The sequence below is a fragment of the Phlebotomus papatasi genome, chromosome 1, assembly GCF_024763615.1.
Source record: "Phlebotomus papatasi isolate M1 chromosome 1, Ppap_2.1, whole genome shotgun sequence".
NCBI classification, from domain to species: Eukaryota; Metazoa; Arthropoda; class Insecta; order Diptera; family Psychodidae; genus Phlebotomus; species Phlebotomus papatasi.
Window position 1 is genome coordinate 19,556,285 of NC_077222.1, and position 18,627 is coordinate 19,574,911.

General features: G+C 33.0%; 1 protein-coding gene across 5 annotated transcripts in view; it reads left to right on the forward strand.

The window, feature by feature from the left end:
• The first annotated feature begins 2,741 nt into the window (after positions 1-2,741).
• Positions 2,742-18,627, forward strand: part of LOC129798142 (protein dispatched) — a 29,724-nt gene continuing 13,838 nt past the window's right edge. For all 5 annotated transcript variants that reach the window (XM_055841130.1, XM_055841131.1, XM_055841132.1 and 2 more), the window contains exons 1-5: positions 2,742-3,113; positions 3,179-3,338; positions 3,402-4,126; positions 9,433-9,802; positions 14,782-15,037. In XM_055841130.1, coding sequence (XP_055697105.1) covers positions 2,982-3,113; positions 3,179-3,338; positions 3,402-4,126; positions 9,433-9,802; positions 14,782-15,037 — 1,643 coding nt within the window. In that variant the 5' untranslated portion in view covers positions 2,742-2,981. The remainder of the gene's footprint in view (positions 3,114-3,178; positions 3,339-3,401; positions 4,127-9,432; positions 9,803-14,781; positions 15,038-18,627) is intronic.

The following is an 18,627-nucleotide window of genomic DNA, read 5'->3' on the forward strand; positions in this document are numbered from 1 at the left end:
TTGTCGATATTACAACAGAAACATTGGGATGAAATTTTGAGCTGGAAGACTCATATTCTTTTGAGCTGTCTCAAAATTCAGGATAGGTTTGAGAAAAATCATTTTGTACAACACTATTTTGATTAATAAGAAATGCAAAAGTACGTATTACAAGAATGTACACGACCTGCTAAGCATAAATTAGAGAAGAAAACATTTTGTCTCATTTTAGAGATTTTTCGCAACCGCAGCGCCGCTCCATCTCTCTTTCACAGATAAATTGAGCGCGATTGAAGAACTTTCCATTTGAAGTGATATTTGCATTTAATTTCTTTGTATTTCTGCAAGATTCAAGAAAAAGGGTGTGTAGTGAAGAGCTATCCGCCTTCTGACAAAGATATCAAGAAGACAATTTCTTTTTATGTGAGTTTTTCTTTCTATTATGTCTTTTTGGCGCAAATATATTCATCATGGCACAGTAAATAAGCGGGATTGTGTTACCAGCACAGCTATCTGCAATTTCCATTAGAATTATCAACACAAAATTTCCGATATTACACGACTTTTAACGAGCACAGGTTTGTATTAGAATATTAGAGTCAGTTGAAACAATAATATTCATGGCAATAATTATAAGTGGTAATATTTAAGTGGTTAAGATAATTAATTTTAACAACGAATTTAATTAATTTTTTAATAATATTTCATAACATAAAAATTTATTTTAGAAGCATAAGGAATTTGAATTTTACATATTGCAACTTTCTCTAAAGTTCTCCAGAAGCATAGCCTATTGAAAATTACTTAACAAGCTTTGTTTAGATAATTACAATTAGAAAAATTAGTAAAATTAGATATATATTATAATAATTTTGTAAGATTCTGAAAATTCTCTAAAAAGAGTCACTAGAATAAGAATAAGTCTGAATTAAGGGAATTTTCTTTAAAAAAAAATTAAAAAATGAGATTTGAGAAGTATTTTTAAAAACTTACAGTTTTTTGAATTTTTTGGGACAGCTCATTAATGGATTGATTTTTCAGATTCTATTAAATCATAACCTTTTTCCTAAAATGATTAGCCTTCATAAAAAGATTAAAGAAAAGTCAGATATAATTTTCTATTAGAATTTTCTGTATTATGAAACCAAGTTTAATCATATTAAATTAGGAATTTTTGTAGCCATCGCATCGCATGAAATACAGTAAACTCTTGTTTTGTTATTTAATATTAGTTTTAAAATAGCTATTCTACTAGGGAATTTTGATCCGGTGGGATGTTGACTGAATTCAGGGATATATATTTATATGGTATTAATGTTAGAAAAATGTGATCAACATCAGATGAAATGTAACTTCTCGCCTAGAGGTATCGGAGCAGGATGTCTTCTATGGCAAAAATGTAGTACAATGTGGAAACCATTCTGTGCTGAAGAGAGTTATACATTAATATTTAGTTTAGTTTAGTTTATATGATTTTTCAAAAGTTGCTTTCTTAGGCGATTTTTGAGAAATTTTAGTTAGATTTTGTTTTACTGACCCCAAGGATTTTTTTTTTAAATATCACATCATTTTCAAGTTGAAGCACAACTTCTTACCTTTCCAACGGATGTCCATTTATTAAGTTCAGTACATTAGAACCGGAGGAATAATTTATAATATGTGTTAATTTATAAAATTAAAGAAAATTGTGACGTTTAGGAGCAAAACAAAGAACAGATTCCTGATCAGGAGACTCAACTCTACCAAACGTACCATGTGAGATCCGTGTGCCAAAAAAAAGTTGTCAATTTGTTGCATAGTGTAATAATAATTTTTTTTGAATATTCTAATGTTTCCATATTTTTCATTTTTTTTAATTCTTAATTTTTTTCTGAAAGTTGTAAGATAAATTAATATCCTGTAATTTAGTTTTAGTTATTCCCGATAATTTTCTGTAGCAAAACCATCTCAAAGAATCGACTACTTATTACACTTATTACACTCGAATACTTTTCAACTGAAAATCGTAATTTTAAATTTAAATTTTTGGAAGGCATTTAATTAAGTTTCCTCCATTGTAACAGAGGGCGTTAGTGAAACGTTATTTGATTTTTTTACGAGGATTTTAATGAGGAATTGACGATAATTGCGACAAAAACCAGCATAAATTTAGTCCTCCGAGATAAGCTTTAATTGCGCTACATACTTTCCAGCACTTTTCATACTGTAATTAAATAAAAAAATTCAAAAATCATTTAATTTTGAGACTTCCACTTCCGCAGTACTTCTACCTCAGTGTACATCACTTCTAAGCTAATATCTCCCCCTTGACCATTGTCCAACTTGTACCACTTTACCCTATAGTTTATCTTTAAGAATATTGGTAATTTTTTTATTTCAGAAGTAGACTATCTTCAGAAAAGATTCCCCAGAAAAGTTATGCAAGCCATTGTGAGAAAGCATCGACCTCGAGGCAGACCTAGGACAAGGTGGCTGAATCAAATTCAGAATCTTGCCTTGGAACGCCTTGGGATCGAACCCGAACATCTTCCTGATATGGTGGAGGATGGACAAGCGTGGGCTGCTAGTTTGGTTGTAATGGGCCCGGGATTCCAATAGGGATAAGCGGTTGAAAATGATGAGAATGAAAATGATGAGCGGTTGAAAATGAAAATGATTCAGAATCAGGACCGTTCAGGTGACCTTCAGCCTTCACGCCTTCACTTCAGGACAGAACAGTGTCTTAACGGTCGTTTTGATTTTAGTAAGCTGTCACAAACAAATTTCAGCTGAGTAGTTTGTTGGAGAGAAATTCCAGTGAAAAAGCTGAATGATGCAGAAATCTCGTAAATTTTCGCTAAAATGTAGTTTCTGCAGAATCTGGGGTGTCTATTGTGCTGGAAAATAGTGGTGATGTGGGTAAAAGTGATTTCCAGCTTCAGCAGCAACTCTCAATTCCCCTGCAAGTGCCAATCCTGAAGAGTCTACTTCGCATATTGCTGGTGTTTTTGCTAACCCCCACAATGATTTGGTACAACAAACTCCTGGCCAAGAAGCCCCATCTCCTCCTTGTGGCTGTGGCAGTCTTCTGTGTAGCCTGCATAGTCGTGGCGCTGACCACAAGGCGTTTCCCTGACTTCTCTGATCCCACATTGGTGAGTAGACGGAGGATTTGCTGGAAATGAGGATGATTTTGATGGGGTTCGGGTGTCTTATGCAGGGATTTGAGGCTCGAGGGACGACAATCAGTCAGAGATTGACAGCCTGGCGTAATTTGCTGGAAGAAACCCGACCATCCGGACGACTTTTGGCCAATCCATTCGAGGATTTTCAACTGGGAGATACTTCAGGGTTTCGCCGGCGAAAATTCAAGAATCAAGGTAGGCTCTGGGGAGATTGTCAATTTTTGAGGAAGATTGCTGAGGTAATATTTAAAATTGTAGGTCCAGCGCAGCAAAAGAAGAGAAAGAAGAAGAAACTGGCTCTTCCGGAGAAGATAAAGCTTATTAAGAATCTCCCTTACAATGGAAGCTACGATCTCTCAGATGACTACGATTCCCTGGACAATGTCTCTCGCAGTTCCAGACACGAGCACTGGGATTACGGGAAGAATATCTCTTACGTGAGCGATGAATCCACGAAGAAACGCAACAAATTGAAGAAAGAAAATTGGATAAAACTCACGCAGATGTATCCTCCGCCTCTAACCACGGACGTCCATACCACTTCAGACGGTTTCTTTTGTGAATCCCCGAATAAGGAGTACTCTCATTTTGTCATGAGACGCATCAATCATCAGCTCAATGAATCCCTGTTCGAGCGCAATGCTCTCCTGGCCATGTGCGACCTCGAGCAGGTGATTGTGGGCACAAATCTCTACAATGACCTCTGCCAGCGGGAACTGACGTCGCAGCATTGCTGCCGACCCTGGTCTATTCCCAACTACGTCGCTCTGCTCACCAACAAGTCCACGTGCTTCGATATCGAGGACGAGGACGTGGGGAGCGTGAAGAATCTTCTGCTGGACTGCTTCCCCTTCTACCACAGTCTCAAACTCAGCAATGACTGCACGCAGTTCAAGTGCAATGTCCCTCCGGAGTGCACACAATTCAATGCAGTCTACAACATCCTCCACTATCTCGCCGATGTGGACTTCCTGACAATTAATGTGAGTCCTTAATTTTCCGTTCTAAAACGCTTTTTTCTTATTAAAGTATGATGCAGATTTTTAAATTTTTCAAGAAATCCTTTTTTTAATTTCATTTTATATTTTTTGTATTTATTTTGAATGAAGTGGAAGGGTTTTTTAATGCCCTGCAACATTTCAGAACATTCGAAGTTCGTCCAAGGTCCTCTAGGGGCCAAAAATCGTATTCCCTGCTTCTTGTCACAATGCGACATTTGCATGAAGCATATGCTTCATGGGTCAAGTTCTCCAAAGTGGGCAATATTTAACTCTTTCGTCTCTTTTGGGACTGCAGTACCCAAAGAAGCATATGCATTTTCTATGAAAAACAATGTTTTTTAATTATTCAGAACTGATAAAAATCCGATTCTTGTGGATGATTACAAACTATAAGGATGTCCAAATGTAAGATATTTTTTGTAGGAGCTCAATTAATTCCTGAGCTTAGATATTTTTGATTAAAAAATTGTGAAATTGGCTTGCAGCATATGCTGCGGTCCGGAAAGAGTTAAGGCCTCTACACACTAGAAGCAATTAAAAAAAATATGCCTTTTTAAGAAAGTTTCCCCGTATTTTTTTTTTTTAGAAAAGGCAATTTTTGAGGAAAATTTCTTCTAGTTTGTTGACGTCATTCGAATATCGGCAGCCTGTAAAATCTCAATTTTCTCTGTTGTCCTAAACCAAAAAATTATTTTAATAAATTTTTTCTTTACCATTGTATTTCACTTTAATAATATAATTGAATTTTTGCCTTAATTTTTGCTTGGCTGACCATCTTTCCTTACTCAAAAACCTGAAAAGCCAAAATTACAAACGTCAAAATCCCAAAAGCCAAAATCTTTAAAAGTCAAAATCTCGAAATGTCAAAATCTCAAAACCCAAAATCCTGAAATCTCGCAAGCAAAAATCCCGAAATCCAAAATCTCGTAAGCCAAAAACCCGAGCACAATATATCGAAAACTAATATCTCGAAAAGCCAAAATTCCAAAAAACTAAAATCTCGAAAAGCCAAAATTCCAAAAGCTAAAATCCCGTAAAACCAAAATGCTAAAAAACCGAAATCCCGAAAAGCAAAATTCCGGAAAGCTTAAATCCCAAAAAGCAAAAATCCCGAAAGCTAAAATTCTAAAAGCTATATTCCCGAAAAGACAAAGTCCTGAATATCCAAAATTCCGAAAGTCAAAATCTCGAAAGCTAAAATTCCAAAAAAGAAAATATCGAAAAGCCAAAATCCAGAACGCTAAAATCCCGAAAAACCAAAATACTGAATGGGCCAATATTCCGAAGAATCAAAATTTCTAATGGGCTGAAATTCCGTAAAGCTAAATTCCCAAAAAGCAAAAATCTCGAAATCTAAAATCCCGAAAGCTAAAATCGCGAAAATCCTGAAAGACAAAATTTCAAAAGTCAAAATCACGAAAGATAAAATCTCGAAAAGCCTAAATCCCGAAAAAGACAATACTGAAAAGCCAAAATCCAGAACGTCAAAATCTTGAATAGCCAAAATCCCGAAGAGTGAAAATCTCGCATGGGCCGAAATCCCAAAAAGCTAAAATCCCGAAAAAACAAAATTTCTAGAACCCAAGATTCCGGTAAATGATGCGAAAGTACTTTTGCGGTAGGGGAAAGTGGTCTGCCTTTGAACGAAAAATGATGTTCTAAATTTGAGATTTTTTTCAGAGTAAACTACAACATGAGTTTTACTTTACACTACACCAAAAAATTCTCTTGTTCATTAAGCTTCTATGCTTACCCCATTCAGGACTCGCAAGTCCTCAGTTTTTCCTGGTGAGGAACTTGAAAATGTGATGTCGATATATTCAAAGGCAGCCTGTATGGTCTGCCTTTGAATGTGGTTGGGCAGCCTTTGAATCTTAATTTTTCACTGAGAATATTAGGGCTGTAACATTAAACGGCCCATAATTGATTAGCATGAACCCTAATGCACTCAATAAAACCACCACTATAGTCAAAAGTCATTATACAACAAGATTTTTTACATTTTTCTGAAGCACTGTTTTTCACTTGAAAATTTGTAATAAAACGCCATTGAAGTTGCCAATTGTCAGTTTGAAACATCCCGGCCGGAGCAAGATAGCATGTTACAGTAGAGTCTCTTAAATTCGAACGCTCGGGGGGTATTTTTGACATTTCTCACCTCCCAAATTCGAACGATTTTTTCAAAATTAACGAAATTTGTGTGAGATTAAATTGTACTTTGAATCAAATTCCCGTACTTTCTCGCAAGTCTTAGTGGTAACATACTTCCTTTTCATTTTATGCCATCATAAGGTATGTAAACATTCAGGAAGAAGCACATAAATATGATTTTCATTCACCAAGAATACGAACTTTCTAACATAACCTCACAATTGACATTTTGAATCCAAACGGCGTTCGAATTTGAGAGATTCAGATTTGAGAGACTCTACTGTATAAGTATTTGTATGACATTCGTCAGACCAAAAGTAGGAGTTCTATTCTGCTCCCGGACAGGAAGCTGTCAGACGTTTCAATGTATGGAAAGAGAGGATTCAAAGGCACACAACATTAAGATTCAAAGGCTGCCGCAGGGCAATATTTGCAAATTCTTATCACCCACAAAATTTGTCTCATCTGAATCGAAATGTATTTGGAGAAATACCATCCAAGAATAACCTTCTATGACTCACAATAGAAGATTTGTTCGAAAAATTATTTTGACTATGAAAAAACACATGAATTGTGTAACATCAAAATTACAGTTTAGAGCTCAGTTTCTTTTTTTTGCCCTAGCACCTAGAAAATAAGAGCTAGGGTCTGCTTTTTTTGATGACTTGTGAGGATTATGAATAGCTATCTAATAGTTAATAGAAAAGAATTTATGCTTTAAAGAAAAGTGAAAAAATTACAATATTCAAAGGCTGCCGCATTCAAAGGCAGACCACTTTCCCCTATAGCATCTAAGTCATGAGTTCGAGCATTTCGCAAAACCTGGGACGCTTTGCCACCCGTCAAATAATATCTGCAGATATCTTTAAGATTTCTGTAGAGAAAATCTACACCTCTACAGAATATCTGCAGATAAATTCTGTAGATATTCTTACGAATTTTATTTGGGCTTGGGACAAAATTCGTCAGAATATTTCGGCAGATTTTCTGACGAATCTCTGACGAATTTCTGTAGATATTCTGCCGATTTTCTGTAGATTTTTTCTACATTCCAGACTTTCCAGACAAGATGTGTCAGAAGAGATGGAAAAATTTTTCACTGAAGTTTGCAAAATTCAATAGAGTTATTTTTTGTGATATTACGGTGTTTATATAAAATAAAGAATTCTGCGACGCCGTGTTACAAGTAGAGAAAAGTGAAGTGAAAACTTTAAGCAGAGTATCGACCTAAATTTCGTGTTTTTGTATAATTTCATGGGCGATTTTTAGGAAATTAGTATTTTTGCTCGCATCTTTTTACTTATTTAAAATGTTTAATCGGTAATGCTTGTTAAGCAGAGCATACCATTTTCTTTATAACTCCTACAGTTTCTACATAAATCAACAATATTTTTGTGAGGTAATGGACACTACGCCGATTTTCTCGGCAGAAATTCTACCGAAAATCTACAGATTTTCTAGCAGAAATTCAGCAGAAAATCTACAGATTTTTTCTGAATACACTGGAATATACCGTTAAAATTCAAAAAACCTCAGAGTAAAATCGGCAGGTAGAATAATGATTTGACGGGCACCCATTTTTTTTTTTAATTTTTACCTTTACAAATGCGTTGCCTGTAATCTATGAATTTAAAAGAATATTATTCAATTTTAGTTCATATGAAAGAGCAATAAAATAGGAGGGTTAAGTATCTCTATTTATTTTATCATTTTGGAAGATTAAGGAGATTCATAAGATCTATGATTAAAATTCGAAGCTTTTGTCTCTTATGTTTTACAAGATGATAGAGAATTTCAAAGATTTTGGCTTTGTTCATGTTTTCCTTAGAAGAATTTTCCTTCAAATCTTCATTATGATATTGATTTATCAATTAATATTTTTGATGTTTTGTGAAACTATTATATTTTACAATTTTTTAGTGCCTTTTTATTTCTTTGCAAAGGAATCTATTATTAAAAAAACGGTTTTGTTTATTAATCAATATTTGATTTTTAACACTCATTTGTAGTCTATTTGGACAATTTCAAAAGATTTTCTTGTAATTCAAATTACGAAGAAAATTTTCAATTTTGTATAAGATTAATTTATTCTTAAATGTTTCTATTCCTCAATATCATCTTGGCATAAAGTAAATCATTATACGGATATAGTATGTTGTAAATAGAGCTATTAAATCCATATGAATATTTTTGAATAATTATGCTCAATAAATTAACACGCATTTTGACCACAGACTGCAAAACAGAAGCTATTAATTACTCTCCGCATTTGCGTAGTAGTTCTTTGATGGGCTACTTAAGCTAAATTAGCATGCAAAATGAGCATTTCTACTTTCACTACAAACCCACAAGTTTAATAAACTTTTATTCCATTGATAATTTAGGTTCCTAATTGAATTTTGCGCAAGAGGGTTCACTTAATGTGATTTATACTAGTTCCCAATTTATTTGTTAATATTGAATGAGAAAGTTCTCCATCGTGCTCTTATATTCTCATTACTCGACGTCGACACTATTTTTGGCTGTGGTGGTATCCTAAAGAAATCAAAAACCAATTTAGTATTCACTCTACTTAAAAATATCATTCCTTATTTACTTTAATCGTCATACGACTATCCTATAAAGTTAATTGAAAGCGATAGAAACTAAATGGAAGTTTATGGAGCTCTTTGGATTTTTTTATCGTTTCCTCCAAAGATATTACCCTTTCACATAATTCAGAAGCTTTTTTTTTGGTTCTTTCATTGGTTTCATTATTCGTATCTCAAATGTTTTCATCTTTATCATTTTATGTTCTTCTTTTATTCCATTCACGAGATATTTTGGCACATTTCGTGAAAAGGTGAAATAAAAGAGGCTAAACTATTGTTTTATTAGGGTTCTTTTAATAAATTACTTTTCCACACGAAAAAAAAACCACAATTTTTTTTTTGTTCAAGAGGGAGGAAGGGTGGTCTTGAATACTTTTGCTTTACGATTTTCTGTATATCTTTTCCGTTGGCCTGTTAATTGGGGATTTTTACACAAAAGATTATAGTTGGTTTAATTTCTCAATATAAACTCTTCGATTTAGCTAAATTGCTCGAGATGGGTATCACTGGATTGTTTGGTTTCTTTTTTTCTTGTCTGCTTTGCAGGACTCGAATATTTTTCTGTCAACCGCCATGGTTTTCATTCCAATAGCGAGAAGTACAAAGTCACTTCCGTTTTTTCATCATTTAATGTCGGAACCGCTGAGGAATGAGTTGATTGACGTACCAGCAATGGACATGGGTCTCAAGAATGCGCTCTTCGATGAGTGTCTCCTTTCAGATGGTTGGCTCATTGGACTTGGAGGAATTTTCATTGTAGTCTGCATGTGGATGTACACGGCGTCACTCTTCGTCACAGCCATGACCATTGTTGCCATCGTCTTTTCACTCGGAGTGTCCTACTTCATATACACCCTTATCTTCGAGCTGTCCTTCTTCCCGTTCATGAATCTTCTGGCTGTCGTCGTAATCGTTGGTGAGTTCATTATTTCGCAAAAAAAAACTTCTATTTTTCCTAAAATTTTCTTACAGTTGATGATTTAGTAGAAAAATAAGATGTAGAAAAACCAAAAGAAAGGTTTATAAAAATATCTTCTTACGGGTTTTTAAATAACCTTGAAGCAGAGAATTGATAAATCCGATTAAAGTAACTTCAATTGGATTAAAATGATTAAAAAGAGCTAATTCAAATTACTTGTGTATATTAAATTTACTAGATTTTAAACGAAATTAATTGACTATTGAGCATTTCACTAAAATATATGGAAATGCCCTTGAAAATCTTCTAGTTAGGGTTATTTCAAGGTCACCTGTTCTGATCTCAAATGTGGATTAATATGGCAACCTAATAAAATTTCGGTTCATTGCCGATTCATTACCGTTTAAAATTAATTTTAGTAGAGGGAGGTGGCGCACTTTGAATTGGGGCAGCTTTGAAATGCCTCTATGAACGATAGGGACAAAAATAGCCCAAAAATTTAAGTAATTTTTCTGACAATACCAATGAATAATATTTTTTGCGTTAATGAAAAATATTACGTATGACTAGTATTGTAGTTTTTTTGCCAAAAGGGTTTTGCTTAAAAAAAATTATAAGTAAAAAAATAAATAAAATCAATTATGAATTTAAAAATTTAAAAATTCGCTATTTTTAAGCTTAAATATTTACTACATAGCAAATAGCTAGAGACTTGCAAAAAATATTCTAGATTCCTTCAACCTTCTACTTTACAATTATGTAGAGTAAGTCTGCCAAATTTCGGCATAGTTGCATGCAAGTGTCAAAGTCTCAAGTTTGAAATGTATTATTTTAAATACAAATCAATTTTTTTTTTATCATTTCTTCTGAAAGAGTGTTGCTGGGAACCTTGTAAAGAGTTTACCGTCTTTATTTACTCTTAAATCATTCTTAATACATTTTAAAATGAATAAAAATGTTGACATAGCTTTGGTGCCCTATTTCGGCCACCTTCATTCTCATAGTTCCTTGCCTTTCAAGAATTCTTCCAATGCCTTTTTCATGTCATCTCGTTTGTCGAAGCTACATTTTTTGGTATTCTTTTGCATTGTATAATCTCTAGGTCTAGAGTATGTAAAAACTAAAAATTCATAGAAATTCGAGGAACAAAAAAGGTGGCCGAAATTGCAAGCTGGCCGGAATTTGGCACACTTACCCTACAAACATATGAAAAAATAAGTTTAGGTAGTCAGGAAAAATTGTTTTCTTTATGGGACATTGGTGTTCCAATCGTCCTTAAAGGGTTAATGGACCCTACACACTAGAGATATTTATGTCCATATTAAAAAGTTTTCCCTACACAAGCGTAGGGAATTTGCACCAATATGAACATAAATTTCTCTAGTGTGTAGAGGCCATAAGGGGCGGGCAGTGTAAATTAGAAGATCAAAAGTGGTCTATGTTTCTTTTATTGTTTAAAACGATAGATAAACTCTCTTAGAATATACCATAAATATTTCAGAAGCTTATTCGAAGTACATTCGAAGTGACAGAGCCGAAGGCAAATGAGCGCCGAACAGAATAGCATGCTCTCGAACGCAAATTAAAAAATTTGAAGCGTTTTCTCCACTTCTCATTTTTAAAATTTTATTGAATTTTGGGGCAAGATTAAGAAAAAACTTATAGACCAAATGAAATGAATAAAGGCTTAATCTCTTCAGCATTAAATTCTCTTTTAGTTGAACTAAAAGAATTGATGAAAACTTATTCTTCATTTTTTTAGAGCATGTGAAAGTCAAAATTTTGTCCCAAATACGTATGTTTTTTCCAGAAACCTCGAAAAAAAAGTTCCGATTTAACGATTTTCATCAGGTTTTCTTTGTTTAACTGTGAAATACACTTATGGAATTTGATTTTTTTCTCAGATAAAAATTACGAACTGCAGATTTTCGTGAAATAAGGGAGTAGTGCGACGAGGCACTCAAGAAAAATTCAAGAATCTTGACCGTTTCTTTCTCCTCCAAAGAAATAAATCGAAAAACAGTTTTAGCCTTCTAATTGACACTGCCCCCTTAATTCACAATGCATTAAGGAGGAGTCTAAATTAGGAGACCAAAAATTAACTGTTTTCTTTTTTTGGTTTTACGCGATTTTTCATACGAGAAGAACACGATCAAGTCTATATTTTTTTCGAAAAAAAAATTACAAAATGGCTGTCTAAAGTAATTCACTAGAGCATTTTGTCGCAGCACTCCCTAATTAACGTGAAATGTGTATCTGATAATTCTTATATGAAGAAAAATTAAAATAATTTTCGATTTTCATAAGTTTTTTTTTCATATTTAAACCAAGAAAAACTAGAAAAAATCTTGAAATCACGTGCTTCAAAATTTTTTATGTTTGCTCAAGTGCATGCAAATTTACTCGAGTCTTTGGCTTTCGTCTCTGTATTTTCGAAAATACAATCATTTTTATTAGACATAGGGTAAGTGTGCCAAATTTCGTCAAAGTTGCATGCAAACGCCACAGTCTCAAGTTTGAAATGTAATATTTTAAATACAAATTGATTTTTTTTATTCTTTCTTCTGAAAGAGTGTTGCTTGGAACCTTGTAGACAATTTATCGTCTCTATTTTCTCTAAAATCATTCTTAATGCATTTTAAAATGAATAAAAATGTAGACATAGCTTTTGTGCCCTATTTCGGCCACCTTCATTCTCACAGTTCATTGCCCTTCGGGAATTCTTCCTATGTTTTTTTTTCATATCATCTCCTTTGTCGAAGCTACATTTTTTGTTATTCTTTTGCATTGTATAATCTCTAGCTAGAGTACGTAAAATATAAAAGTTCATGGAAATTCGAGGAACAAAAAAGGTGGCCGAAATTGTAAGCTGGCCGGAATTTGGTACACTTACCCTAAGTTTTCAAAAATCGTTTTTAATAAAAACAACGAAACCAAGAGGCTTTATAAATGTTTAAGGGTTGATCCTGGTTTCAAATTGCAAAAATGTGTTTTTCTTAATTTTTTTATTGTTTTTAAAGATAAAATCTATTGATGAATATGGTATAGAGTTTTGATTTACATTTAAAAAATATATATCAATTTTTTTTAAGAACAAATAAATGCAGAAATTATGATATTTGATTGTTGCGATGATGAAAAAAATACTTGACAGATCGAGTTGCTCCGAAAAGATTGAATATTATCAAAATTTTTACTAGATAATATGAACTAAAATATTAAATAATAATTACCATTTGTATAACTTTTTAATTAATTAAAAAAAAAACAATTTTTGTTCAAAAATTTTGTCGTGAAATAGTAAAACAATACGCTTTTTTACTTTGCCATTTTATAAATATTTCTTTAAATGGTTTTGAGAGAAAATCGATCAGCCAAGAAACTGTTTCTTAAGGTATCTACACTGGCAGTAATTTATGTCAAAAATTGTTTTATTTTAAGAAATAGATGGTATTTCCTCCAGGAAGAAATGTACAAAAAATCTGTTAAGAGAACAGCTTTCGAAGAAAATTGCTCCTTATGAACTCTAAATATTTCTTTCCTTAAAAAAAATGCGTTTTTGAATTAAAGTTCCTGCAGTGCTGTAGATAGAAACGTAAAAATTCTGTCAAAAATGCGATTTTTGACGAAAATTGCTCACAATAATGTGTAGAGGCCTTTACATTTAAAAGAAGTCTTTAACCACAGAGGCAAATTTGAAAAAGTTTTGTTTTGGATATATTTTACAAAGGCGCTCTCGAATTCATAAACTTAAAATTTTTATTGATATATTGCTTTGAAACTTGAAAAATAGTATATTTTTAAAGATCAATACATGAATACCAAATAATAACTAGTACGTTTTTCTTAATTTATCACAAAAATGTGGAAATATTTTACCGAGTTTTGATTTTGGAGAAGAACAATGGACAATTTTAGCAAATTTTGAAACAGAGATTGGCACTCTCAGGGGGGGAGGGGTAGAGGCAGGTTAGGGGGGGGGGTAATGTACTCAAGCCCCTCCCCGTTGTTACGCCCCTGTCCATAATTACAAAAATATGCGAAAGAATTAATAGAAAATTAAGTTAAGGCTTGAGTTTAGGTGTTTCTCTGATTTTATCAAAAATCCCTCCAATAATTTTCATGACCTTTAGGTTTTAGTTTGTGTTTTTCTTAAAGACGTTAACTAGAGCGATTTTTTTGGCCTTCTACCACTAATTAGAGTTTGTCAATGTCAGAGGTTATATTGGCTTTGGAAAGCGTATTTCTCAACCGATTTTAGCAAATTTGGGTTCGTTGGAAAGGTCTTGGAATTTCTGATAAATTTGAACCGATTCCAAGAGGCAATGAATTGGCAATGAACCGGAAATCGGTAATTTTTTGTGACTATTTTTTATGAGAAGCAAATAGATTCAAATTGCTTGTGAATCTGTCAATAAATGGCGCATTGACATATAAAACATTCCAAAACCAACAAAGAACTGCGATGCTTTACGCTATTCCCTCAGTGCTTTTTTTTGCAATTTAGAGAACTTGCATATAAAGTATGTTGAGTTATTTTTATTTCTGCTCTTTCAACTCTAACTTTATTCTGAATATCAATATAAAATTTTTCATCACAATATTCATACTATTCTATTCGAAATTTGAAATTTTTGACATCCTTTCATATTTTGTGAAATATTAAAAATGAGAAATGTAGCATTTTGGTAGATGGACACAGTGAATGAACACTCACTCTGTGTGTCCTTTCTAAACATCAATGCATAATTTTGAATATCAATAAAGGTCAAAACAGAGTGTTTTCGTAATGATATACATCAGGGAAGTCAATTAAATTACAATGTGAATAAATTGATCGTTGTATTCTTTTTTATTGATTCTTGCATAATTTTTTTTTAAATATTTTGAGTTGGTTAAAGATTTTTTATGTTGTTAATTTCGCAAGATGTTTACTCGAGGTCTGGGTTTTTTTTTCTTTCGGGGGTTTCCTTTAGGAATTGGTGCCGATGATGCTTTTATATTTGTAAAAGTCTGGCGATGTTGTATAGCAGAGAGAACAAAATCAAGTGGCTACAATTTCAATTCAACATCATCCTTCTCCTCCAACTTTTCCCACTCGGACACAATAACTGATTTGATGGGGATGACTCTCAAGCATGCAGCTCTTTCTATGCTCGTGACATCAATAACAACTTCTGCTGCCTTTTATGCATCCTTTGTCAGTTCAATCACTGCAGTACGATGTTTTGGGTGAGTAGACAAAATGCCAACAATTTGACTAGATTATATTCTCTGTTATGCCAAAAATACTCCAAAACGGCGAGGCGCTATAAATTCTTGTGTGGTGGCCTATCCCACGGAATTTGTTGTACTAGGACCGAACTCTTGTATATTTCGTTCGCACTGCTATCTAAAACAATTGAGGCAAGTTTAATTTGTAGTGTATTGTATTTTGGGTTGGCCTAGAAATAAACAAGAGTCGCCAAAGCAGAGAGAGAGATAGGGGATCCTTTTGAATGCCTCGAAAATTCTCACGTATACTCTATTGCGGAGTGATTTAGGGACCTCTGCTTGTTAATGAAATTCTAACGTACTTGTTGAAAATCAATTGACTTTGTTAGTGCAAAAATTCCTCCGTGCTGTGGAATGTGATGCTGAATATATTTCTTTCTTCAGCAGAAGTGAACAATTTTATTTTATTTCGTTTTTTTTTTTGGTGAAAGAAAAATGATTAATAAACGAGAGACACCAGAGAGATACAATTTTATGTGTCTAAATGCACAATAAACAGGCTGTAGCATCAAGTTTTTATATCTCTTGGTGCTCATGCCTATAAAATTAGGTCATGAAGCAGCATATAAATTGTAATCCCGAAATATGGTTAATACCCGAATTAGTGACCTTAAAATTTGGCCACATGAGAATAATCTAGCTAGCAGTTCGGGAGGGGAGTTTATTGCCCTTCACAGTCTTAGAAGTATACTTAAATTTGTGTAGTAGAATTTTTGACTTTAAAATTCCAGTGATAAATCTCAGTTTTAAGTATTTTAACAGTCAAATGGAAAAGTTTGCATTGAATTAGGGAAAGGCTTTCAGAATTCACACACATTCTGGCTTTGAACACTTCATATTTTCCCATATTTTGGCCATTTTTACTAAAATACTGCTCAATTTGCTTCATTCATAACTTTTTTCAATTTTTTTTCTGGAACCTAGATCAGCTTATAAAGATGCGAATCTTACATTGCAAATTCGGTTTGTGGATAAACTTCAAGGGTTTTTTTTATTTGGAACTCATTCTAATTTGGTTCAATTTGCACAAAAATATATGTAAACTTTAACGGTGCTATCACACTAGGATTTTTCACAATTTAATTTTAAATTGAATTCAGCAAATTGAGCATTAAAATGGCTAGAACCACTTAAAAATTTTTCATACCCAGGACACATTTTTGCGAGAAATTTGCTAAATTCAAAAAAGCCGCGAAGATTGCCAGTTGTTTTATATTGTCATTTGTGATTTTGTTACATTATTAGAAAAATGAGTGAGTCATACACGTTCAATAAAAATGTGTCTCAAGGTAAAAGGAAGAGATTGTGGGCCAGAAAATGGATCCAAAAGAGATCTGCCCACGGGTTCATTGAAAAAATGTATGATGATATCGCAACTGGTGATTTTTTTGGACACAACAATTTTCTTCGTATGGATACAATGAAGAATTTGAGGAACTACTTCACATAGTTGGACCTCATTTGCAGAAAGAAACAACGAAAATGAGGGTGCCTATATCGCCTAAAATTGGAATTGTTGAGCAATTTTAACATTTTAATTTGCTGAGTTGAAATTAATTTGAGCAACTACATTGATGCTATTTTAGCATATTTAAACATGTTTTGGTGGGCCAAGTATTACTTTACATCATCTATAAATAAGTGAAAATCTATTAATTCAAATGATTTTTAATGCAAAATATTCGTCTGAAAATTAAATTGAATTTACAAATTGAAAAAATCCTAGTGTGATAGCACGGTAAAGTCTATTATCCAGGAAACTATGAGAAACTCAAACTATACACCACATTAGAGTTTTCTTCTGGCTTGGGATGTGAGAAATTTCACTTGAAAATGAAGAAAAGTGCGTGAGAAATGGAAGAAAATGCGGTCCGCGAAAAACCGCGAAAAAATCCGCGGTCCACGAAAATCCGCGAAAAATTCGACGGCCGACGAAAATTCGCGACCAGAGTAAATCCGCGGAAAATTCCGCGGCCCACGAAAATCCGCGATGTGCGAAAACCCGCGAAAAATTCCGCGGTTCGCGAAAACCCGCCAAATATTCCGCGTTCATGAAAAATTTACAGAAAAATACGACTATGCTATATATATTACTAAATATGTATATATACATTGTAGACTCCATTATTTTCAGTGAAACACTCAGATTAACTAACTTTTAAAAGTTTTTATTTTTTACGTCCGCTCTCTTATGGTCTCTACACACTAGAGAAATTTACAGAGCGATGCAACTTTATTTTCGTATCTTATAAGATAAGATGTCAAATTTTGAATTATAAGAATTTGGTATGCAAGATTAAGTTCTATAAGGTGAGTTTATTTGAACGAGACTACCATGCAAGCTTTGGGTGTCATTTATTTTCCGCGTTATTTTCCTTTTTGAAAAGCAGAAGGCGGGAAGAAAAAAATAAGAAAAAAGTGGAAAATTTAATATTTTTAGTGAAAATATTGATTCTAACGACACGATGGCCAAAGGAATGTGCAAAAAAAGGTGCGTTTATTGGTAAGTAATAATTCTTTGAGGTCAAGAAATCACAATCAAAAGGTGACTTTAGATTTTTCCTGATGTTCAAATTTTTTTACAGAACCGATTTACAGATTTTTTTACTCTGGACCGGAGCATGCGATTAGTAGGGGCAGACAAATTTCTACAACCAGTAATAACAGAATTATCAAACTGGAGAAAGAAGCTTGAGATTGCGCTACACACAGAAAAATTTGTACACAAAATTGTTACACCGAAGGCTGTCCAGATTTGAAAAAGTGTTTGGTAAAATTTTAAGCAAGTGTTTGGCACACAATTTGTTAACTTTTGGTACACAACTTTTTACCATTGGGTACACAATTTTTTAACATTTGGTGGAGAAATTTTTAACATTTGTTAACATTTTGTGTATTTTTTGTTTTATTTCTTTTTAACCACGGTTAACGTTTTGAGCAAGTTCTAGAAAAAAATATTTTGTAAAATTGTTCGTAAATGTTTGTGAATTCCTATTGAGGATTTACGAAACGCTCGTAAATCATATAACCCACTAAAATGTTTCTAAAGTATTATATTTTTTCGCAAATACTGTCCGTAACATGATCAATCAATGAGCATTTTTTGCTCTTTTACAAACATTTGTTCGTACATTTTTGTTTGTAAAAGAACAAAAACTGCTCATTGGTTGATCGTGTTACAGACAGTATTTGCGAAAAAATATAATACTTTAGAAACATTTTAGTGGGTTATATGATTTACGAGCATTTCGTAAATCCTCAATAGTAATTCACAAACATTTACGAACAATTTTACAAAATATTCTTTCTGTATGTAGGCTAATAGCATTTTTCAACGATAACTCAGATTTTCAATTATAGCTTCCATTGTGTGACTTATCACTAAAAGAAACATTATTCACTCATTACTAAAAATATTTTATTTAAATATAGCTAAAATATAACAATTTCTCTATACACATTATATATTTTTTTGAAAACTATACAATAATAAGAGTTAATTATGCAAAGTGAGAAATATTTCTTGTGTTTAATTTTGTCAACATACA